Source organism: Echinops telfairi, unplaced genomic scaffold (assembly GCF_000313985.2).
Source record: "Echinops telfairi isolate 266 unplaced genomic scaffold, ASM31398v2 ScPeMD7_7416;HRSCAF=8454, whole genome shotgun sequence".
NCBI classification, from domain to species: domain Eukaryota; kingdom Metazoa; phylum Chordata; class Mammalia; order Afrosoricida; family Tenrecidae; genus Echinops; species Echinops telfairi.
This window is the reverse complement of record NW_022111316.1, coordinates 417,187-440,301: the sequence shown is the minus strand read 5'-3', so window position 1 is coordinate 440,301 and position 23,115 is coordinate 417,187. Positions and strand designations below refer to the sequence as shown.

At 59.8% G+C, this 23,115-nt stretch overlaps 2 protein-coding genes across 7 annotated transcripts in view; one reads left to right on the top strand and one right to left on the bottom strand.

Moving 5' to 3' along the window:
- Positions 1–21,195, top strand: part of MYRF (myelin regulatory factor) — a 33,850-nt gene extending 12,655 nt beyond the window's left edge. For 2 of the 5 annotated variants that reach the window (XM_045297070.1, XM_045297066.1), the window contains 24 exons: positions 201–262; positions 1,063–1,336; positions 2,179–2,429; positions 2,537–2,660; positions 4,064–4,259; positions 7,147–7,223; positions 7,363–7,473; positions 8,066–8,156; positions 8,488–8,688; positions 9,010–9,121; positions 9,731–9,840; positions 10,642–10,802; positions 10,893–10,965; positions 11,202–11,290; positions 11,525–11,593; positions 11,953–12,033; positions 12,200–12,288; positions 12,389–12,532; positions 12,722–12,973; positions 15,530–15,617; positions 16,756–16,830; positions 17,112–17,217; positions 18,743–18,817; positions 18,969–21,195. In XM_045297070.1, coding sequence (XP_045153005.1) covers positions 201–262; positions 1,063–1,336; positions 2,179–2,429; positions 2,537–2,660; positions 4,064–4,259; positions 7,147–7,223; positions 7,363–7,473; positions 8,066–8,156; positions 8,488–8,688; positions 9,010–9,121; positions 9,731–9,840; positions 10,642–10,802; positions 10,893–10,965; positions 11,202–11,290; positions 11,525–11,593; positions 11,953–12,033; positions 12,200–12,288; positions 12,389–12,532; positions 12,722–12,973; positions 15,530–15,617; positions 16,756–16,830; positions 17,112–17,217; positions 18,743–18,817; positions 18,969–19,049 — 2,992 coding nt within the window. In that variant the 3' untranslated portion in view covers positions 19,050–21,195. The remainder of the gene's footprint in view (positions 1–200; positions 263–1,062; positions 1,337–2,178; positions 2,430–2,536; positions 2,661–4,063; positions 4,260–7,146; positions 7,224–7,362; positions 7,474–8,065; positions 8,157–8,487; positions 8,689–9,009; positions 9,122–9,730; positions 9,841–10,641; positions 10,803–10,892; positions 10,966–11,201; positions 11,291–11,524; positions 11,594–11,952; positions 12,034–12,199; positions 12,289–12,388; positions 12,533–12,721; positions 12,974–15,529; positions 15,618–16,755; positions 16,831–17,111; positions 17,218–18,742; positions 18,818–18,968) is intronic. The other 3 variants (XM_045297067.1, XM_045297069.1, XM_045297068.1) reach the window with 3 other exon arrangements.
- A 516-nt stretch (positions 21,196–21,711) lies between these two features.
- TMEM258 (transmembrane protein 258) overlaps positions 21,712–23,115 on the bottom strand; it is a 3,080-nt gene continuing 1,676 nt past the window's right edge. For both annotated transcript variants that reach the window (XM_013007820.3, XM_045297073.1), the window contains 2 exons: positions 22,493–22,638; positions 21,712–21,829 (listed from right to left, as the gene is read on the bottom strand). In XM_013007820.3, coding sequence (XP_012863274.2) covers positions 22,512–22,638 — 127 coding nt within the window. In that variant the 3' untranslated portion in view covers positions 21,712–21,829; positions 22,493–22,511. The remainder of the gene's footprint in view (positions 21,830–22,492; positions 22,639–23,115) is intronic.

Genomic DNA, 23,115 nt, shown 5'->3' with positions numbered 1-23,115 from the left:
TTTGAGGGAGAACTTAGTAGGACCTCAAGCCCCCCCACCCTCACAGCTCAGCCCCAGGTGTACTCAGGCACCCCAGGTGGGGCTGCAGAGAAATGCCCTTGAGGGTGGGCTTCAGAGGGGGAGGTCTGTGGCAAGGGGTCATCCTCAGCCAGGCCCAGCTCAGGGCCACCTGCCCAACGCCCCCTCCCTCCGCCCCGCAGCACCCTGCCGGACTCGCCCCCAGACTCGGGCTCCGAGGCCTACTCCCCTCCGCAGGTGAATGGTGAGTCCGGCAGGCACGCCCTCCCTCGGGGCTTTGGCAAATGGTTGGGGTGGCCTTATCGGGCGGGCGGGGGCGAGGGAGGGGGCCTGTGGCCGCCAACAGGGGCGATTATCGCTGGGCAAATATTCCTCCGGCTGCCTATTGTTCCCCACGGGCACTGCCAGTGGGCCGCTGGGGGATGCTGCTGCCGGCCCAGCCCAGCCACCATGGACGCACCCTATGGCGGTAAGTGGCTGGCCGGGGAGGCTGCAGGTGCAGGCTGGGCACAGGCCGAGACCCACGGGGGCTCTTCAGGGGTGCAGCGGCCCCTAGGTGGCTAAGAACAGAATGACGGGTGGGCAGGCGGGCTCCGGGAGCCCCGAGAGGGGTCAAGAGTTCTGTTTATCTTAACAAAAACATCCCTGGAATGCCTCCTGGGGAACCAGGGAGCTAGCCTTACCCCCTTTCACCCCCACCCCCCAACAGGGCGGGCGCCTGATAGAGGGGCTGCCAGAGGGAGGAGGGTGGCTGGGGCCTGGGCCGGGGTCTTGAGTGATTCCTTTCTGAGGCCCAGGAGGCTCAGGCTCGGGCCCAGGAGGGAGCTGGCTGGGACAGAGAAGGGCTGCCTGCTGACTCGGGCAGTCTTGTTTTTGTGCCTTTAGTGACCAGTCTTCTCCCAGCCGGGCTCGGTGGGCCAGAAGCCCCCAGCCTTGGCTCAGGAGGCGATGGGACTCTGGAGATTCTTATCAGGAGGGAGTGGGTGCTGCTGGGAACCCCCATAAGGAAGGTCTCTGATGCCCACCTGCACCCACCCCTCGCAGACCCCCACCTCCTGCGCACGCTAACCCCTGAGGCTCTGTGTCATGTGGGGGTGCCGTCCCGCCTGGAGCACCCACCACCCCCTCCAGCGCACCTGCCGCCGGGGCCCCCGCCGCCCCCGCCTCACTACCCCGTCCTGCAGCGGGACCTGTACATGAAGGCTGAGCCCCCCATCCCCCACTATGCGGCCATGGGGCAGGGACTGGCACCCAGTGATCTCCACCACTCTGAGCAGTCCCAGATGTTACACCAGCTGCTGCAGCAACACGGAGCCGAGTAAGACTTGGGTGGGGTGTGGGGGGAGGGCAGCTCCAGGAGGAGAGGGACAGAGATAAAGGAATGGGGTTGGGGGGCCTTACAGGGAGGTGCCCAACCATACCAGGGGTGGGGTTCACAGAATGACAGCTCATAGCAAACTGTCCAGAGGGCATTACCATCCCCGCAGGGCAAGCCAGGGAACCAAGGCTCAGAGGGTGGGGGTGGAGAGGTGGGGGAGGACTGGGCAGGGGCAAACCCTGGGTTTGAACCTGGGTCTCTAAACCTTGAGATCTGCCCTCCAGCCTTGAACCCCCTGACTCCCCACTGTCTATGGAATCCTCGGGTGTCTGCAAAGGTTTCGGCCTGGGCCGGGGCCTTGTGCTGACTCCAGCCCACAGTGTTGTCTCATGAGCTCTTCATGCATTGGGATTTCCAGAAGGATTTACTTCCAGGGAAGATTTCCCCTGTTAAGACTTTGTGGAAGCCAGACTGGTGGTGGTGGTGGTGGTGGTGGTGGTGGTGGTGTGTCCTGCAGGCCCCTCAGCTTCTCCCTGCCCACCAGGAAAGTCCGTGAGGCCCTTTGGCGCAGACCCTCCACAGACATCCCCCACCCCCATTAAGACCTGTGAGAGGGCCCCAATTCGAGCCAATGGCAGTTGCCCAGTTCCCTGAGTGGCAGGACTCATACTGGGCCTGAAGGGAATGAGGGGGCAAAGCAGGCATAGGTCCTGCCCTCCTGGACTTCCCAGGAATCGGGAATTGGCAGCACCTAGGGGGGGTGGGGCACTGTCTGAGATCCTAAGGAGTGCCAAGGAGATGTTCTCTCCCCCATGGCTCATACCTCTGTCCCCCCTCCCCAGGCTCCCTACGCACCCCTCCAAGAAGAGGAAGCACTCCGGGTCACCCCCCCACACCCTCAACGCCCAGATGCTGAATGGCATGATCAAGCAGGAGCCGGGTACCATGGCGGCCCTGCCCCAGCACCCTGCTAGAGCCCCATCCCCACCCTGGCCTCCCCAGGGCCCACTCTCCCCAGGCCAGGGCTCCTTGCCTCTCAGCATCACCCGGGTCCAGACGCCGCCTTGGCACCCCTCAGGCCCACCCTCACCAGGTACATGCAGGCCATGTCCACCAACCCTCTGAGCTGGGGGGCGGGGCCCAGGGCCCAGGGGCTGGGTGGCCCAGGCTAGGGCCCACAGGGGCGTCCCCTCGCTGCAGGTCTCCTGCAGGACAGCGACAGCCTCAGCGGCTCCTACCTGGACCCCAGTTATCAGTCCATCAAGTGGCAGCCGCACCAGCAGAACAAGTGGGCGACACTCTACGATGCCAACTACAAGGAACTGTGAGTGCACCCAGGGGCCTGCCCTGGGACAGCTGGGCTTCCTTGACCCAAGAACAGGACTGGGTGGGCAAAGGCCCTGGCACAAGATGGCCCCATTTCACAGATACAGACACAGGCTCGGGCTCCTAGGCCAGGCCAGGGCAGCCTCGTGTAGGCGGCGTCTTCCTGGGGCGGCCAGTGGGAGAAGGGGGTGGGTGGGTATTTCCCAGCTCCTCCTCCTCGTGCACCTCCTCCGCCTGCATTCCAGGAAGGGAGCAGGAAGAAAGGTGTAAGCTGGGCCTTCTATCAGCTTCCACTTGGAAGGAGGAGGGAGGAGGGAGGACTAGCTGAGGCGGTCCGACCTTCTTGGCTCTGTCAACACCTGTGTGGGCTCAGCTCCCAGGCTCCAGGCCAGGGGCCCAGCAGGCGGGCGGGCGGGTGGGGACCACTGCCCTCACTCCCCCAGGAGGCCCATGGGTGTGGACCTTGGTGGGTGTGGGCAGGGCCCTGGCCTGGGGCCCTTGTAGAGTTGGGTGCCCAGGGCTGGAGGAGATTCCTGACCAGAGGCCCTAAGGCTGGGTATTCCTGCTGCCCTAGTGGCTGCCCTAGTGCCCTAGGGGCTTGCTGAGGCCAGGTCTGTGGGGGGTCTAGCCCCCTCCCTACTCTTACCCCACCCACTTGAGGCCAGCCTGCCATCTCAGACCAGGAAGCTGGACTCTGAGCCCTGGCTGTAGGTAGTAGCCAGGATTACCAGTTTAGAAGTGCGTTTCCTGTCCAGCCTCCTGCCCACATCCTGTTCCCACCAGGGCATCACTGGTGCAGGGGCACTTGGGTGCAATGGGCAAGCTTTAGGCCAAGAGTAGAGGTCTTGCCACCTGGAGGTCCCTCCCAGGGGGACCTGGGACACTCTTCCCAGCAGCACATGGGTAAACTGAGGCCGAGTGTGAGCATTCAATGCAGGCCACCCAGGGGAGCCCATCTGTCTCCCTGGCTGGGCAGACAGAGGGCGTCAGGACGGAGGTGTCTGGGGGCTTGAGTAAGCTGGTGGGCAGGGGCTGGGCCTTGGGTCAGCAGAGCTGGCGCCTGGTCCCACCGTTTCCATGGCAACCAGCTGTCAGGCGCCATGAGGCTCCCCAGACCCCATCTCCCAGGAGGGAGGGGGCTTCAGGCAGGGCTCTGGGAAAGAGCCAAGTGGGGTGAGGGACCCAGCAGGCTCCTTCCTCAGACCCTGAGCCATTGGGTCTTGGGGTCTCCCCGGCGGTGCTGCGGGGCTGTAGAGTTCAGGAGACCTGCAGAGGAGGAGTTGGCCCACCCACGCTTGAATCTTCTCGGAGACTTGGTTTCCCTTTCTGAGGGGCAGGGCCTGGGGACTCAGGCAAGTGGCAGGGATGTGACAATCCAGGCCTGCCCTGCTTGCTCCTCAGGCCCATGCCCACCTACCGCGTGGACGCCGACAAGGGCTTCAACTTCTCCGTGGGCGACGATGCCTTTGTGTGTCAGAAGAAGAACCACTTCCAGGTCACAGTGTACATCGGCATGCTGGGTGAGCCCAAGTTCGTCAAGACCCCCGAAGGCCTCAAGCCCCTCGACTGCTTCTACCTAAAGCTGCACGGAGTGAAGGCAGGTTCCGGGGGGCTCAGAAGGGAGGGCCTGGCCGGAGGACCAGGAAGGCGTGGGACGCGGGGAGACCACAAGGGGAAGTGAGAGACAGAGAGAGAGACCCTGCTGCTGGCTAAATTTGACCTCCCTGGCCTGGCTGCGCCCCTTCCATCCTTTCCTGTCCCCAGCCCACCTGTCTCAGCTCTCCCCCTCTGTCCTTCCCCTGCCCTCAGTACTCTAGGTACCCACACTCTGTCCCTGTCTCTACCTTCTGATCTCCAAGTGTGCCAGCTGTCCCCTGGGCCACCCATCAGGTCTCAGACCTGTGTGCCAGACTGAGTTCTCTTTGAACTTGTCCCCTTACCCTGCCCTCAGGGAACTGGCTTCTGGGGCCTTGGTAGCCTGGAAATCTGGGGCTTCTGGCCATCACCTCACTAGGCCATTCTCTCTCTTACCACCTTCTCTCCTCACTTGTCTGATAGCCACAGCAGCTTCCCCTCTGGCTCCCGCCTGATGCACTGCCTGAGATGTGGACGGCCAACACACCAGGCTCCCCCGCAAAGACCTCGATGCTAAGCTTAGCCTACAAGCCCTCCCCACCTCATGTATGATAAAAGCTCTTCTCTGCAGCCTAGCCAATCGCTGGGCCCTGAGCCTCTCCCAAGGAGACCTGGCAGCGTAGGGGTTACATGTTGGGCCACTAACTGCAAGGTCAGCAGTTGGAAACCACCAGCCGCCTGAGAAAGTGAGGGCTTTCTACTCTCCTAAAGAAAGAGTGACAGCTGAATAAGAGATACCATAGAGGAGAAGGGGAAAGTGGGGGAGAGAGGAGGAATCAATTGACAAAGAATTGACATATAATCCCCTCCCAGGGGGATGGATAACAGAAAAGTGGGTGAAGGGAGACAGCAGACGATGTAAGACATGGAAAAATAATAATAATTTATAAGTTATCAAGGGTTCATGAGGGAAGGAGGGTGGGTGGTTTGTCTGGGTCGATTAGAGAAACAAATCCAAGGAGATTCATATGTGTATAAGAAAGAGCTTTATAGATAAGAGCAGTTGAATATTGAGAAAAGATCTCAGCCCAGTCCAGATCAAGTCCATAAGTCCAATATTAGCCCATATGTCTGATACCAATCTATAAAGACCTCTTCAGACTCAGGAAACACATGCAGTGCAGGGAGATCACAGGCCAGTGGGTGGGAAGTCTTGTGGATCCAGTGGCTTGTAAGCATCTCAGCGCTGGCAGGGCTATCCACATGGCTTCTCCAGCTCCCAGGGCTGCATTGGGGTAGGTCCATGTGGCTTCTCCTCAGGGATGTCTCGCAGGGAGTCAGCCTTGTCAGTAGAGAGTCTGGAAGGAGTGAGTCGAGAGAGTGTCTCCTACCTCCAAGGAGGAAATACAGGAGTTCCCAGAATCCTCAGGAAAAAGCCATGCCCACACAGAGACCTTGTTGGCTATATCCCGAGTGACAGGCTAGACTCCACCCCTACACTCTTAATCCTCAAATTGACACCAGGTTATGTAACTACCACAGTGGGGGAAGGAGGGGAAAATGAGCTGGTATCAAGCATTCAAGTAGAAGAACATGCTTTAAAAGGATGATGATGGCAACATGTACAAATGTGTTTGACACAATGGATGGATGTATGGATTGTGATAAGACCTGTATCTTGTGATAACAGTCCCCAATAAAAGTATTTAATTAAAAAAAAAATGGAGTTACAGTCTTGGAGACCCACAGGGGCAGTTCTCCGCTCTCCTGTAGGGTCACTGTGAGTCGGCATCGACTCACGATGGCAGTGAGTTTGGTGCTGGCTTGCTAGGGAACCCTGGTGGCCTGGTGGTTATGTGCTGGGCTGCTAACTGCAAGGTCAGCAGTTCGAAACTACCAACTGCTCGATGGGAGCAAAATGAATCTCTCTATTCCCATAAAGAGTGACCGTCTTGGAAACCTACAGGGGCAGTTCTACCCTGTCCTGTCGGGCCACTGAGAATCGTAATCCACGCGATGGTCATGAGCTTGGTGTTTGTTTCTCCGGAGCCTCTCCTATAGTTCACCTCTCCCTGGGAGACCCTGGTGCCGATGGCTTAGCATTCAGCAACTAAGAGAAAAGGCTAGTCCACCCAGACGCCTCTCAGAAGGGCTTCCAATGGCAGCCACTGGGAAGCTCGTTGGGCAGATTTCCACTCGGAGGGAAGGAACTCCCCACAACTGGCCTCATGGCTCCCTCTCCCGGGAACCCCCTTGCAGCACCTACTCGGGCCCCCTCTCCTGGCTACCTCCTCCTCCCCCACCCACAGTGTAGCCACAGGGCTGGAGGGCAGGTCTGCCTCCTTGGGGCTGTGAACTGGGCCTGGCACTTAGCCTTGGCTCAGCCCCCACCCCTTGAGGGCGTGAGGGGATATGCTTGTGGGGGAGGGTCAGGAGAATTCATGGCCTAGGGTGTGAGTGGAGGCTGTTGGGGGGGTGTAGCAGATGGGGTACAGGAAGTGGGTGTGAGGGTGATGGAGGGTCTGTGTGTACATAGAGGTAGAGAATTGTGGGGTGCCTGTGTGGGTCTGGGGGCTGTGAGGGTGACAGGGCATGTGCACTTGCCGGCACTTGCCAGGAGTGTGCTGTAGGGTGTGGTGCTGTCATGGGTGGGTGACCTGGGTGAGGGGTAAGGAGGGAGACTCATCGTGAGCATGGGTGTGGAGATGAAGGCAGTAACAGCACATGACAGGGGCGGGGCGGGTCTGTGTGTAACAAGGCTCCTGAGTTTGTGGGGCAGGGAGGCTGGGGCAGGGTGGGCCTGATGTTTCTTCACAGCTGGGCCAGGCCAGAGCTGAGAGGGTGCAGGTGGGCAGACCAGGTGAGGAACCCTGTCCCTGAGGCTCCATCGGGCTCATCTCTACCCGTAGCTGGAGGCCCTGAATCAGTCAATCAACATTGAGCAGTCTCAGTCTGACCGGAGCAAGCGGCCCTTCAACCCCGTCACGTGAGTGTCGGACGGGGGCGGGGCTGGTGAGGGGGAGTGCCCATCGGAGCCCACTGCGTCCACCTCCCACACACTCCTGGCCTGGGTGCGCCTCTCGGCCTGGCTCTCTGCCCCCTGAGTGCTTGTCCTTCCCCTGCAGGGTCAATCTGCCCCCTGAGCAGGTCACCAAGGTGACCGTGGGGCGGCTGCACTTCAGCGAGACCACCGCCAACAACATGCGCAAGAAGGGCAAGCCCAACCCTGACCAGAGGTGAGCAGCTGCTCCCCTCATGTGTGGAGAGCCCTACAGACCGGCCCATTTTACAGGCGAGGGACCTGAGACCCATAGCCCTCGGCTGGCTTTAGAAGTGGGGAGAACAGTTAGGTTTGAGGCCTTTCTCTGGCTTCCTCCGGAGTCCTAGTGGCACTGTGAGTTAGGCATTGGGCTGCCAACCGAAAAGTTGAGGGTTCAAACACACCAACTGCTCTGAGGGAGAAAAAGGCTTTCTACTCCGGTAAAGAGTTACCATCTTGGAAACCCACAGGGGCAGTTCTACCCTGTCCTATAGGGCGGCTGTGAGTCAGATGGGCTCGATGGTGGTGAGTTTGGTGTGAGTTTTGGGTGAGTGGGATGGCCAAGGCTTTGTTTAGTTAGGGTGTTTTTCTCTCACTCCCCAGCTGTCGGCCTTGGGCATGCCTGCCCCCTAGTGGAGACTCAGGCCCTTCCATTTAGAACGAGGTGACCCTGCCCACTTTCTGGGGGTGCTGGCAAACCTGGGTGCCATGTACACATGCTGTACACCCAGGAGGGGTGGGGCAAGGGGAAGTGGGGCGGTGCCTCTAAGACCCCCCGTGTGCCCCAGGTATTTTATGCTGGTGGTGGCTCTCCAGGCCCACGCACAGAACCAGAACTACACGCTGGCCGCCCAGATCTCGGAGCGAATCATCGTGCGGGTGAGGACCACCATCCCCTAGCCTGCCCAGAGAGGGCGCCAGCGGCACCCAGGAAGAATACTGGGTGATAGGGAGTCAGGAGCTAGGGTGCTTACCCTGCTGGGCTCACTCCCACCCGCTCTGGGCTGCTTCACACCGAAACCTGGAGCCCAGCTGGTCATCCAGGAGCCCACCAGGGACAGAAAGCTTCCCCAAGGGGAGTGGGAGTGGGAGTGGGGACCGGGATCGATGAGGGGCTGGCTGCAGTGGGTGGTGGGGTGGAGGCTGGGCTGCTCGCTTGCCCGCAGGGTCCCCTCCACCGCAAATACCGACCCCACCCAACTCTCTCAAGGCCTCCAATCCAGGCCAGTTTGAAAGCGACAGCGACGTGTTGTGGCAGCGGGCGCAGGTGCCGGACACCGTCTTCCACCACGGCCGCGTGGGCATCAACACAGACCGACCAGACGAGGCGCTGGTCGTGCACGGCAACGTCAAGGTCATGGGCTCGCTCATGCACCCCTCAGACCTGCGGGCCAAGGAGCAAGTGCAGGAGGTGTGGGCGGGGCCGAGGTTGTCCACGAGGGACAGGGCGGGGCGGACAGCCGGCGGGGGCGGGGCTATGGGGATTACTGGACAGAACAAAAGCAGGACGGCACTGATCGCGGCGGGGGGCCACGGGGCGGAGCTTGTGGGCGGGGTTCTCGGAGAGGGGCGGGCACACGGGCGGGGCTTCGGGGGCGGAGGAAGGAGCCCATGCTGGTTCTCCAGAGCCCGGGGCACTGCAGCGTCCGGGCTGGCCCCCTCCTGGACTTCGACCCCTCGCCAGGACCCGCCCCGAAGGAAAGGGGTTCAGTGTGGGCCTGGCTCCCGGCAGGTGGACACCACGGAGCAGCTGAAGAGGATCTCGCGCATGCGGCTGGTGCACTACCGCTACAAGCCCGAGTTCGCCGCCAGCGCGGGCATCGAGGCCGCGGCGCCAGAGACCGGTAGGGGCCGGAAGGTTGGGGACCTGGGCTGGGACCTGGGATCCTCCGCCCTCGACTCTCACTAGGCCCTGCCCCGTGCTTTGGGAATACTGCCTCTGCCCTTTGGGAACCTTACTCGGGAGAACCCCCTCCCATTGGCTTCCGGAACCCAGCTCACCCGAGGTCACGCCCTTCTCAGAAACTTTCACTGCCATGGAGTTGATTCGACTGTATCACCCTATAGGACCGCGTACCATAGAACTGCCTCTGTGGGTTTCTGAAGCCGTAACTCTGTATGGGAGTAGACGGCCTCTTTGTCCCTCCATGGAGCCACTGGCGGTTCCAAACTATTGACCCGATGATTAGCGGGACTCATAACCAACTAAGCCACCAGGGCTCCATGTCCTCTGGACCCAGAAACTCAGATGAATCCAGCCTTCCTCTGCTCGAGCGCTCTCTGACCCAGGCCCTGCTCCTGCCCCAGCACCCTGGACCTGAGACCCCCCCCTTGAACACTTGGCCCTAGGGAGCCCCCTTAATGGTTTTCCTGCCTGGTGCCATGCCCTCAGTATGTGGGGGTGCTGTGGCATGCCCTGGCCCCTCACACACACCTGGCTGTGCCCACTCCAGGTGTCATCGCCCAGGAGGTGAAGGAGATCCTGCCCGAGGCTGTGAAGGACACAGGAGACGTGGTCTTTGCCAACGGGAAGACCATCGAGAACTTCCTGGTGGTGAACAAGGTCTGCAGGGTGGGAGGGTCAGCCTGAATCTTCTGAGCCCCAGCACCACTCCAGCCCCCAGGGAAGTGGGGAGCAGGCAGCTGGAGGAGGGTGTGGGAGGACGGGAGGAAGAGCCTGGCTGAGGGTCCCTTTCCCCCTCAGTAACACAAGGGTGGTTGTAGCCCTTGCTCCCTGTGGCTATTGCCCACCCTGAACACGTGGCACAGTGATTACGCATTGGGCTGCTAACTGCAAGACCAGCAGTTCGAAACCACCAGCCACTGTGTGGGAGAAAGACGAGGCTTTCTACTCCCAGAAGAGTTAGCGTCTCAGAAACCCACAGGGGCAGTTCTACCCTCTCCTATAGGGTCATGTGAGTCGCCATCGACTCGGTGGCACTGGGTGTGGTTTTTAAGGGAGGGGTTTATCATGAGGGGCTCCCGTGGCATAAAGGGCTAACAGGACTTGGCTGCTGATCAAAGGTTGGAGGGGCAGCTCCACCAGAGGTGCCAGGAAGAAAAGCCTGATGTTCAACTTCTAAAGAACTGGCACTGAAAGCCCTAGTGGTTGTGGTCACCATGGGTCGGAATGGGGCTCGAGGGGCTCGTCTGGTGGGATGGAGGATGTGGGACCACCTGACATGCCTTGCAACTCGATGTAGCCACAGCTGAGTGGTCAAGTGCTGAGGCCCCAGCCCTTGTGTCAGTCAGGGATGGGGTGGGCAGAGGGTGCTGAGTGGGAACGGAAGGGCTGTCCAGACAGAGGGAGGCTCTGCCTGGCCCAGGCGGCTCCCTCACCTCGGGCCTCGCCTGCCGTTGGCAGGAGCGCATCTTCATGGAGAACGTGGGGGCTGTGAAGGAGCTGTGCAGGCTGACCGACAACCTGGAGACGCGCATTGACGAGCTGGAGCGTTGGAGCCACAAGCTAGCCAAGCTCCGGCGCCTCGACAGCCTCAAGTCCTCAGGCAGCTCGGGCGCCTTCAGGTGGGGGCGTGGGGTCCCTGCAGGCGGGTGGGTGGGCGGGGAGCAAAGGCCTCTGCCCAGGGCGTCCCTGACCCTGACCCTTCCCTGCAGCCACGCTGGGAGCCAGTTCAGCCGAGCAGGCAGTGTCCCTCATAAGAAGAGGCCCCCCAAGGTGGCCTGCAAGGTAAGGGGCAAGCTGGCAGGTGGCTTGGACCATGGCTTCCAGTCCCCATGTAGCCCTTCTCCTAGCTGGGACCTCCCCAGTTGCTTGGGCTCCGGCTGTTAGTCCTCCTTGCCAGGTCCCCATGTTCCTGTCCCCTCCCTCTCTCCCTGAGGGGGGTTGGGAGGACCATGGGCACCCTGAGTGTGGACCTGGCTGATACCCCTGGCTCCCCCTTCTCCCCTGGCCCCTGGGCGCAGTCATCGTCCGTGACCCCAGACCAGGCCTGCGTCAGCCAACGCTTCCTGCAGGGTACCATCATCGCCCTGGTCCTGGTCATGACTTTCAGGTGACTTGCCCCAGGCTCTGCGGGAGGGGCTGGTAGAGGGGAGTCCTGTGCCCAGTGCAGTCAGACTGGGGGGCAGAGAAAGGCATGGCCCAGAAGGTCAGGGGTTGAGATCTTGGCCAAGGAGGGTAACAGACTCATTTTGTGGCCCCAGGATCACGGGCCTGCCCTTGGCGGTGGGTGGGGACACCGGATGGTGGCCCCAGCCTCACGCTTCCCCTTTTCTGTGGCCTGCAGTGTCGTGTCCATGTCCACACTATATGTGCTGAGCCTACGGACCGAGGAGGATCTAGTGGATGCTGATGGGTATGTCCCGGGAGGCCTGGCTGCTGGCCAAGCCACCAGGGCAGCGGTGCCCCAGAGCAGAGGGGCACAGGGGCCTGTCTCCTCTGAGGGCCCAGCCTCAGGCCCTCTCCTACAAGGAGTGGGGGGGAGGGGGGCCTCCTTGGAGGGTGGGTAGCTTTGCCTGGTCCTTATTGAAGCTGATGCTTCTTTCTGGGCCTCTGAGTCAGGGGACCCGAGGGACCCTGGGTCAGAGGAGGGCTGGGCAGGGCCTCAGGGCTCTCAGCCCACTGCGCCCCTAGCTCGCAGGGCTGTCTCTCACTGTGTTTTCTCTCTCTTTCCTTGCACCTCTTCCTACCCCCTTCCTCTCTGCACCCCCTTAGCTCTTTTGCCGTGTCCACTTCCTGTCTCCTGGCTCTGCTCCGGCCCCAGCACCCTGGGGGGAGCAAGGCCATGTGCCCATGGTACGTGTCTGGACCAAGCTTCCCCGCCCACCTCTGGCTCTTGCTGCCCTTTATGCTGTCTCCTGTCTACCTTGCCTACCACGCCCTCGGCCCCTCCTGCTTCTCTGGGATGCCTCGGCTTCCCCTGAAGGCCCCCCTCCCCCTAAGCTCAGCCCCACTTCCCCAGCAGGTCCAGTCAGAGCTTTGGGACCACGCAATTTCGCCAGTCCCCTGTGCCCGCTGGGCTGCCCGGCACACAGTCCCCTCTGCTGCCGGGTACGTGCTGGGGCCAGGCCTGCAAACAGAAGCCGGGAGAGGTGGGAGGCATCTGTGTTCTTGGGTTGGGGGAGGCTCACAAACCTTCCCACTTCTTCAGTGACCACTGGCCTGCTCAGCTCGTCCCCCCGCCCAGCCATCCGTACCTTGGACCTGTGTTCCAGCCACCCCTGCCCAGTCGTCTGCTGCTCCTCACTGCCCCCCAGCCCCACCACGGACTCCGATCCTACCACCAACCACTCAGGTCTGTGCTGCTTGGGTCCAGGGCTTGGGTGGGGGCAGGGGCCTAGCTGAATCCAGAGAGAGACCCAAAAACTCACTGCTGGAATCCCATAGAGGCCCGGGGGCAGACCAGGGGAGCCAACAGGACACAGAAGATGGAGGGGGGCAGCCACCTGTTCACCTCTCAGCCTGCCCCTGCTTCTACCCACAGGCCCCAGTCAGATGGCCCTGCTGCCAGTCACCAACATCAAAGCCAAGTCCTGGGGCCTTTCGGCCAATGGCATCGGCCACTCCAAGCCTCCCAAGAGCCTGGAGCCCGTGGCCAGCCCTGCAGTCCCCTACCCAGGGGGCCAGAGCAAAGTCAAGAACAGCCCCAGCCTTGCTCTTCACGGCCGTGCCCGCCGAGGCGCCCCTCAGTCCAGCCCAAGCCCTGCCCAGCCCACTCAGGCTCAGAGCCAACCAGGTACTTGCCCCTCCTCCCTGTCACCTTGTTCCCAGGCTGGGCTGTTGGGGGCAGGGGGTAGTGGTGGTGGTGTGTGTGCCCATTGTCACTGGTGCACAGACGTTTACTGAGCCGGTATAAGGGACAGGCGTGGAAGCAGGTGGATGCCGAATCAGGCAGATGGGGCTCGACCTTGTGAATCTACATCTTCAATGCCACTGTTCAGAGGAAGCTGACTTAGGGGACAGGGTGCCTGCCCAGTGTGGACAGCCCACCAACCAAGGGATTAGGTCCAAGTCTGCCTGGCCCCCAGGCCAGCATCCCGGGGCCAGGAGGAGCCTGTACCTCCCCCCCTCCCTGCCAATTTTTCCCCAGGCCTCAGCTATTTGCTTTTAACAAAGAGAACCTCTGAAGTCAGGTTTTCAAAGCAGCTTCCTCTGAGGTCCCTTCCAGGGCTACTGTGGGACCACTAGGCCACCTCACTCACTTTAGTGACTTTAAAAGAAAACAACCAAACAAAAACAACCCGAGAGGCATCGTTGGACCGAGACTGAAACGGAAAGTACTGGGCACCCCAAGGGGAGATGCTGGCCAGCCGCCTTAACAAAGTCTGCTCTGTGGCTGGGGTGTTGGTGACAGACGGGGTCCTGCCCCCAAAGAACATGCTATGGGCAGCTTTGCAACGGACTTAATCCGGACTCAGGTCAGAGAGGTGAGCAGGCCATGCTCCCTGGAAGAGGTGATGTTGGAAGTGAGTGTTCTCAGAAAGAGTTCTCAGAAGAGGGGGCTGCAGAAAAGCCCCAAAGTCCATGGAGAAGTGGAATTGAAAGATGGTGGCATTTCCCCACATGCTTTTTTATACAACCATCACTTTATCTTACATATTTGTGCTACTGGACTTTTTATGAAAGATGTCTTTTTTATGAAAATACGTAGTGTTATAAGTGTGTGTGTGTGTGTGTGTGTGTAGGTGGGGGGTTAGGTGAAAGTTTACACGGCAAGCTTGGCTCCCAGTTTTTATCCAGCTTGCCCCAGCACTGGTTATCTTCCCTACCACGTGTCTACATTCAGCATTCTCATTCTTTCCGTCCAGCTTGGCCGGTTTCTATTGGTCTAGCCCTTGGCCCTGCCCTGCCTTGCCACCTCTGCTAGTGGGTAAATGTTGACTGGTCTCACAGTTGATTAAGAGATCACATACTCCCCGGTGACGTTGTTTATTTTATGAGCCTCTCTATCGTTTGGCAGAAAGGTGACCTCTAGGAGTGGCCTCATGCCAAGTTCAAAGGATATCTTGGAACGATAGTCTCTCTGGGGTCCCTTTTGTAGTAAGGTCTGGCCTTTCTTAGGAATTTGAGTCTCGGTCTACGTTTTCCTCCCATTCTGTCCGGGGCCTTCTGTAGGGGTAGCTGGGCACCATCTAGTGCTTCTGGTTTCCGTGGCCTGATAGTCTTGTGGACTAGTTTCTTCTCTGAGCTTTTGGCTTCCTTCGTTCTCTTCTGCTCCGGGTGAGTACGGACCAATAGTTATCTCTTAGGGGGCTGCCCACAAGTGCTGAAGACCCCATATGTTACTCAGATATTTATGATCCATGCGCTTCTGTGATCCTAATGATTCTGTGATTGATAGGCTGCGTGAACCCACCCCAGAATCCGAAGTTGCTGTGCATTGCTGTTGAGTAGTTGGTTCCAACTCACAGTGACTGGGTACACGTGAAGCGCCCCGCAGGGCTCTCCTTCTGAAAGCCACCACGAGGCCTTTCTTCCTTGGCACCTCTGGGTGGGTTTGAGACATCCACCTTTGGGCTCCTGGATGAGTGCTTAGCCATTGGTTCCGCTCAGCTGCCTGGAGCTGAGTTTCAACAGGCAGGGGGACTTTGGAGAGAAGTAGGAAGGCATCCTGTTTCTATCAGATGCCTGGCTGGGGCCCCTCGGGCTCGGCACTATGCTTCCCTAGAGCTGGAAATGCACTGAGCCCAGTAAGTGTGTGTGTGTGAGGGAGGTGGGGGCGGGCTGTGTTCTGGGTAGGATGGTCAGAGAGCAGCAAGCTTGTGGGTGAACGAAGTAGAGAGAGAATCTCGTCTCCCCTTCTCTCCCCGCCCCCCACCCATCACACAGCACTAGAGACTGCATCAGCTAGTGGGGGGGGGGGGGGGGGGGGGGCGGAAGGGCTCACTCACCGGTACAGGTGCGCTGAAATCGAAAAACTGGCTCTCAGGGAACCTGATCTGTGTGGGGTAAATATCCCCACCCCCCAACATGACCTATTTCACACTCTCAACTGAACACTGAACCTTGAGTTGGGGAGGGCAGGCTCCTGCACCCTGCTGGTGGCAAAAGCCCTCCCGGTGGCCCTTGTGGGCCTCCATCCCTGGGGAAGAGGCGACTCTCTGGCCGGCTCCTGGGAACTGGCTAGTCCCCACGCTGATGGAGAAGACGGTGCGTATGACCCCTCCAGCCAAGGCGGGGCTTGGAAAGGGGGACTGGAAACCCCAATGGGACGGATTCAAGTCCAGCAAGGAAGGGCGCGGCTGCTCTCACCTGAGCTGTGCTCCGTACCCCAACCTCCTCTCTCTTGCAGAACCAGTGCCCGCCCTGACCTCCATCCAAGTGCTGGAGACGTCAATGCCCATCACTTCCCAGTACTGCGCGCCAGGGGATGCCTGCAGGTGGGCGTGGCTCCCTCCCTCCACCCTCAGGGCGGGGGCCCCTCCGGTGACAGGTGCTCCAGTTTGGCCCCTCTCAGAGAAGCGCTGCTGCCACCAGGTGGGCCCCTGGGTGCTGACCTGAAGGACTTCAGGACTGGCAGACCTCAGAGAGCTTGAAAGTCGTGTTCTTGACCACCGCAGTATAGTGGACGTTGTAGTAGTTTGTTTCCTGGGGCATATAAAAGTACTTTGTGCTCAACTGTAGTTCATGAAAAACCAAAGCCAGACTCACGGCTGTCGTGCTCGCCTCCCAGGACCCCTGGGGCGTGGTGGTTACCCGCTGGGCTGCTGACCACAGGCCAGCAGTTTGAAACCACCAGCCAGCCGTTCCTTGCAAGAACAGGGTTTTCTCCTCCTATAATCGGAAACTCCCCTGGGAAATTCTACCGTGCCCTGTAGGGTCTCTACAAATAGTTCTTGAACAGGCGAAGCTGTCTGTCGCTCTGAGTCACCATCAACTCAATGGCAGTGAGTTTGAGCTCCCATAAAGGGGCCCTGGTGGTGGTGCGTCCAAGTTGGGCGGCTAACCACAAGGTCAGCAGTTCGAAGCCACCACCCACCCCTTGGGGGAAAAGATGGGGCTTTCTACGCCCGTAAAGTCACAGCCTCAGAAACCCACAGGGTCAGTTTCACCCTGTCCTGTATGGCTGCTGGAGTAGTGGATGCGCAGGAGAAAGATGGGGCCACCTGCTCCCATCAGCATTACAGCACCGGGAACCCCAAGGAGCAGTTCTGCTCCGCCCTGCAGGGTGGCTATGAGGGGGGAATCCCCTGGTGGCGGCGGGTTTAGGTAACCTATCAAGTATCTGGGTGTGTTATGAAAAAGTCGGAAACGGGGTGAGGATGACCCACATGTGACAGAGACGTGAAGTGAGCTGTCGGGGGAAACAGCAGGGGAAGGTGTGCCGGCTCAGCTCGGGGTTGCCGCAAGCCTTCAGTTTATAAAGAAAGAGAAAACAAACGTAGAAAGTAAGGAACAGAAAGCGCTGTCTGGGAAGCATAATAACGCGTGGCATTCCTGCGTAGACTGGGGACTCGGGGTTGGCAGGGCGGCTGCAGCAGGTGGCCTGCGCCTGAGGAGCCGGCTTTGTCCTTTCAGACCCGGGAACTTGACCTACCACATCCCGGTCAGCAGCAGCACCCCACTGCACCTGAGTCTGACTCTGCAGATGGAGTGAGTACTGGGGATCGGGAGTGGGGGTGGGATTCCCATGGGCCCCAGATCCCCTCCTGCCCCCTCACAGGGGCTTGGGCAGTTTGCGGGGAAGTGACCGAGCAGGGATGTGCACTTTGTGCTTAACTACTTCAACCCTGGCCTTCAGCACCCCTCTACGGCATCACTGGGCCATGGAGGGTGCTGTGGGGCTTGGTTTGTGAGCTGGGGGTGGAGATCTGGTTGGGAGGGGGCTGGGATGAACACCCTTTAACTCCATTTCCCACCACCCTGCCTCTCAGCTCCCCCTCCCCCGTGTCCGTGGTGCTGTGCAGCCTGACGACAGAGGAAGAGCCCTGCGAGGAGGGGGGCTTCCTCCAGAGCCTCCCCACCCACCAGGACACCCAGGTAGGGCAGATCTGGGGGCCAGCAGGCCCCAGGGCCTCCCCTTTTCTGGCACAACTGGGTCCCCCAATTGGAGCGGAAGGGGTGTGAGTCAGGGATGTGGGCCCACTTTCAGGGTCTCTGTGCCCACTTGTCCTCTCCCCGTGGCCTAGGGAAGGCCACCATGGAGGGGCATGGTGATGGGCACCAGCAGGGAGGGAGAGCGAACTGGCATGGTCTCCGGATCAGGTCAGCCTCCCTGGAAAAGCAACGTTCAAGATCAGAGCTGAAGGATGGTTTGGGGACAACCAAGGCAGAAAGGGGGAGTGCTGCAGGAGTGGGGGGCAGCCACAGGGGAGGGTGCTGTGTGAGCAGAGCTAGCATGTGAGGAGGGCTGCAAGACAATGAGGTGGTCAGTGTCAGGGGCAGGGGGGTGGGGCATCTGGCCTTCAGACTCAGGTCTGAAGTCAAACTTCCCTGTGAGCTCCCTCAGGCTACATCTGGGAACCCATGTCTGGGCTTGTCAATTACTGGTCCTCTCTGGCCATGTGACCAGAAGTTACACTGCTCCTTACTCTCAGAGACAAACACACATCAATTCTGACTCATAATGAGCCTCCAGGGCTGGGCAGAACTGCCCCTGTGGGTTTCTGAAGATGTAACTGTTTACGGGTATAGAAGGCCCCTTTGTTCTCCATCAGAGGGGGCTGGTGGTTTCGAACTGCCTATCTTGAGACTGGAGTCCAACATGTACCCATGATTCCACCAGAGCTCCCTCTAGCATCTCCTAATTCCTAACCACTAGCTCTTCGGCTCCAGGGCCCGGGGAGAAGCCACTCGGCATGGGAAGCAGGGACAGTTCTCACCACTCACGCATCTGTCCAGCCTGTCAAGACTGGGCTTCCTCTGTCCGACCCTGAGCTGGACAGAGGTGAAGTGGGGAATACTGAGGTGGGGGAGAGCCCAGGGCTGGGGTCCACAGAGGAGTGGAGGGGGAGCCCAGCCAGGTGCCCAGGGGGCACAGGCCAGGCCACTGCTGCAGGCAGGTAGCAGGAGCTCCCCGGGGTGGGCTCATGTTGCCCTGAATGGGAGCAAGCCAATGAGATGTGGCCGTGAATGCCAGCTCTGCCACGGCCCCAGGGTGGCCCCCTGACTCCATCACAACCCCCTGCCTTTGAGCTCCCGAGGAACACCACAGAGCCGGGCCTGAGGCTATACATCTTTCTGGAAACAGACGGTCAGTGGGTTCACACTGCTGACCTTTCGGTGTGCAGCCTAGCGCTTAACTACTGCACTGCCGGGGTGGCTCCTGCTGACCTGAGATGGGTTGGGGTCAGGCCCTGGCCTGTGGTGTGGTGGCTGGGAGAAAAGGCCATTGTTTGGAATAGACGGGAGGCAGGGCCAGGTAAGGGCTGCCCACCTGACAAGTCCAGGCTCGTGCAAGCCCACTGCTGCCCACACCACCTCTCAAAGCCCCCTCTTCCAAACCTGATCTCCCCCCAGGGCTGCAGGTCGGGGGCAGACCTGACCCCTCTCTCTGCTCCTCCAGGGCACCTCCCACCAGTGGCCAATAACCATGCCGTCTTTCCGCGAGTTCACGTACCACTTCCAGGTGGCGCCGCTGGTGAGCACAGGTGCCCCGTCACTGCACTGCAGCCAGGGGCTTGGGAGGAGTCTTGGGTGTGTGTGTGTGTGTGTGGGGGGTGGGGCTTGCAGAACACAAGGGCGGACTTGAACAACTCCAGGAGCCGCCTCTCATTGTCCCTTCCGCCCAGGGTCAGGCCAACTGCAGTGCAGAGGCCCCGGGCCAAGCGGCCACCAACTACTACTTCCAGTTCTCCCGCCTGTGCAACTGAGCACCAGGGGTCCGCTGGACGCTACACTGGAGCCTGGCTAGCCAGTTCTCTGCTCACTGGAACCCCCTCTGCAGAGGCTGAAGCCAGCACAGGGCACAACTCAAGTCCTCACACTGGAGCGGCTGTTCCTGCTGGGAGCCCTCACGTGCCCCCAGCAGCAGAGTGAACCCGAGCCAGAGGAGACCTGGAGCCAGGATGAAGCCCACTCACATCTGGTCCGGGTGTGGTGGGGGGCTGGCTTCAGTGCCCTGGAGGCAAGGGATAGCCTGTACCCCAACTTGTCCCGGACCCTGCTGGCCCCTACCTCCCCTGTAGAGGTCAGGAGCCACCCCTCTTTGGGAAGGGGACCTGCCTCTGAGATCAGCCGGGGGCCTGGATCCAGCCTGGCCCTATGAGTCAGTGGTGGGCAGAGCAGCTGCTCCCTGGAAGGGTAGGGGGCCTGGGTATCAGACTTTGGGGCATGACTGTTACACTGGACTTGGACTTCTAAGCTTTAAGCATGGCCTATGGGTTCTCTTCTCCCCTGGGAGAGCTTGGCTCCCAAGAGCACTCAGGGCAGCTGAGGCCAGCCCTGAATGGGTTGGAGACTGACCACGTGCCTTATGTACCCTTAGTGCCTGGCTGAAGCCACCCCCAGCCCTTTGCAGGCCTGCACCGGTATGGGCCCGGGGGCCCTTGAACCTGGAGTGCTCTGCAGAGGGAGAAGCTCCCTGGGAACTCTCCCTCACTAGGCAGAGGAGCAGGAATCCCTGCCAGGCAGCAGGTAGTCTCTGCTGGGAGGTGGATGCATATAGCTTTTGTGTTATTAATGAAGTAATTACTAAAATGCACTTAAACCAGGGCAGGGTGGAGTTCAAAGCCCAGAGGTGATACTTGTAAGGACAAGGTAGCAGCTCCCAGCCTGTGGAGCCTTCCCAGGGCACCGGCTGGGCGAGCTGTCAGCGGGCCCACCTCTGCCCTGCCTCCCAGAGCAGAACGGCGGGTTAGTGAAGATGCTTCCTCTCAAATGTCAACATCTTTCCCTTGAGTGTGAGCCTGGAGCCTTCAGAGGCCACATCCAGGTACCTAAGTTGGGAATCAGTTAGTGATGTCTGCCCTGGCTTCAGAAGTGGGCTCCACCACCTTCTCGGTGTTTGAAGAAGGCAGGGCGGCTTTCTGTGGGAAGCCCTTGGTCGCAGCCTGAGGGTTGCAGGCCCCTCTCCCGTGGGCCTTGAAGCACTTAATGCCTGATAGGGAACACCAAGAACTGACTCGGAATAGCCCGACAGGACCCCAAGGATAGCCCCAGGGGGGTTTCGAGGCTGCTATCTTAACAGAAGAATCTTTCTATGAGAATTTGGCTGGTGGGTTCAAACACTGATCTTCCGACAAACAGCAGAGTGCTTAACCACTGTGCCACCAGGGATACCACACCCTTATCGACATAGGTCTGCTGTTATCCCACCTGCCACTAGGGGCTCCCTCCCTAAAGCCTGTACTGCATCTTGGCCCTAGAGATAGGATTCTGGGGCTTGTGGGGTGGGGAGGGGCAGCGTGAGCACATCCCGTCCTAGGTAACTGGAAAGTGACCCTGGAGCCCATCTGGACCCAGCACCGCCCCAATGTGGTGAGCAGCTGGCTGTCTCCAGGCCTGGGAAAGCAGGCCCCAGTGCAGGAGTTGGGGCCAAGCTGCTTGAGTGTGTGTGGGATCAACCTTGGACCAAAGTTGCCTTATGCCTGAGGTACAGGGGCTTCAGGAAGGCTTGGGGTTGCCAAGCCGGCCCTGGGGGAGGGGGATCCTTGGCTCCATGCACCCCCCTGCCCCCGCCCCAGGACCCTGCAGCCCACTTTCCTTCCTTCAAGCTGTACATTGGGCCCCGCAGAAAACAGCACTGCCACCCCCCCCCCCAGCTGTTGTCTTTGTGTGTACCCTCTAGTTCCTTCCGACTCATAGCCACCCTATCGCCCCCTTACAAGCCTGTGTCTGCATAAGGCGCCCCCGCCCCCTCCCGCCCAAGTTAACTCCCACTTCCTCTCCCTGAGCTCTGACTCATATTTATCTCATACCAACTGAGGGGGACAGCCTGCGTGCGTCCTGTCCCATTCTTTTGTTTCTGGAGTAAATATACATATATAAATAAATGTATAAATACTGCTTTGTATCTGAGCTTGCCTCCCATCTCTTCTTGAGAGTGTTGTGGTGGGAGAGAGGGCTGCCACAGGGGCCAAGGCCAACGAGAATGCTGGGCTGTTCCTGAGGTGGCCGGAAGCTTAGGGACCCTGCTGGGGATGCGCCATCATACTCGGCCTCCTGGCAGGGCTGGGAACAGGGCTCAGCAACCCCTTCGGGGGCCCATGCCATCTTCATGCAGACCTGCTGCCTCCCTTCCTGGATCGGGAGCAGCGTGGCTTTATGACGGTGCCTGGCTCTGAGGAGGGCGGCTGCAGGGAGAGGAAGGGGTTGGCCCAGGCAGGATTGACTGGTGCAGGTCCCTAGAGGTCTTTGATCTAGAAAGGATGGGAAGAGGGCAGGCCGGGACCCAGATGCCCCTCTGACATTGCTGAACAACCACCGCCGCCCCCCCCAGAGGAGGAGAGTGGCAGGAATCATCTGAGGGCCAGTGGGGAAAGAGAAGGGGTGGGACCGGGTCCAGGAGCACCTCCACAGGAAGGACACCTGACAGAACTGTCACACCTCTGCCTTTATTGTGAGCACAGGGGTGACTCTTTCGGAAAGAGTAAAAAAAGACCCAAAGTGTAATTTACAAAAGGAGAGATCCAGTGAAGCCGCTGGTTGGTGCCTGAAAGAAGAGAGAAGATTCAAAGTGAGCCCACTGCCCTTCCTCCCTGAACCCCGACCCTCTGGGGCACACCAAGGGCTGGCAGGCACCCGCCTTTGAAGTTAATGGCCCAAAATGCACTCTTGGTGGCCTGTTGACTTTCTGCAGCCAGTCTGATGTCCCCATCCTGTCCCCTTTTGGGCAGCGTCTCCAGGTCCCGATAGCCCCACAGGAAGCTTGTACCAAGCCCAAAGGGGGACACCCTCCCATCCCACCCCACCCCCGTCTTGGACAATGTGGAAAATCCCCATTGTTGCCATCAGGCCGATTCCAACACACGGTGACTCCGTGAGTTCCGGTCCACGGGTGGCTGCTCCACAAGGTTTCTGTGGCTCTGACCTTCTGGAAGCAGATTGCCAGGCCTGTCCTGCATGGTGCCCCTAGGTGGATTCAAACCACCAACTTCTTGGCTAGAGGTTGGGTGCTGAACAATCGGTGCCACCCAGGGACTCCCATTAGAGTGAGGGAAAGCGGCACGTGCCCAGTGTCCCTGTCCATCCTGCTGTCTATTAGGCATGGGATCACCAGGGGAGGGCACAAGGACCTTGCTGATGGGAGTGGGGGCAGGGTTCTGCAGGCTGCGCCCTGGGGACTCAAGCACACCAATCCTGATGAGGTTCTTACCCCAAGGGGGTGCGGGTTGTCATACATAGATGCCGACCCAGAGCAGCAGGAAGAGGACCCCGAAGCCCATAAAGAGCGAGGCCACCAGGGAGATGAGGAGCTCTTTGTAGATGTCCCGAGTGTACTTGGTGGAGGTCACCTCGTAACTGGACAAGGCTGTTAAGGAGAGGCGCAGGGCTGGGCGCAGGGGCCTAGGGTCTCAACAGCAAGGCCTACAATAAGGGCTCCGTGGAACCAGAGGAGCCCAAGAAAAGTCCTGGTGGTCCAGCCAAGCCCTGCACCATGAAGGAAATGAGGCCTGCAGGGCTTGGGCCAACTTGCCTCCCAGGTCACACAGCAACTAAGCGGTGGTGAAGCTGGGCCAAGCTCTCCTGCCCACCCCGACATCGGAGCGCCACCCATTTACCCTTTCACTTTCAACCTCCACTCCCCTCTCCTCAGCCTCATACCCCTCAACCCTCTGCTTCCCTTTGGGAAATATGAACAGCAAACCAAGTGCACTTGAACTTGGGAAATTAGGCCACCAGCTGACCTTGGGCCATCAACAGCCTTCCTTTGAGCTCCTTTACCTTCTTCCCCCAACCCCATGTACAAAACGGGCAGGGGACATGCACCCAGCCTTG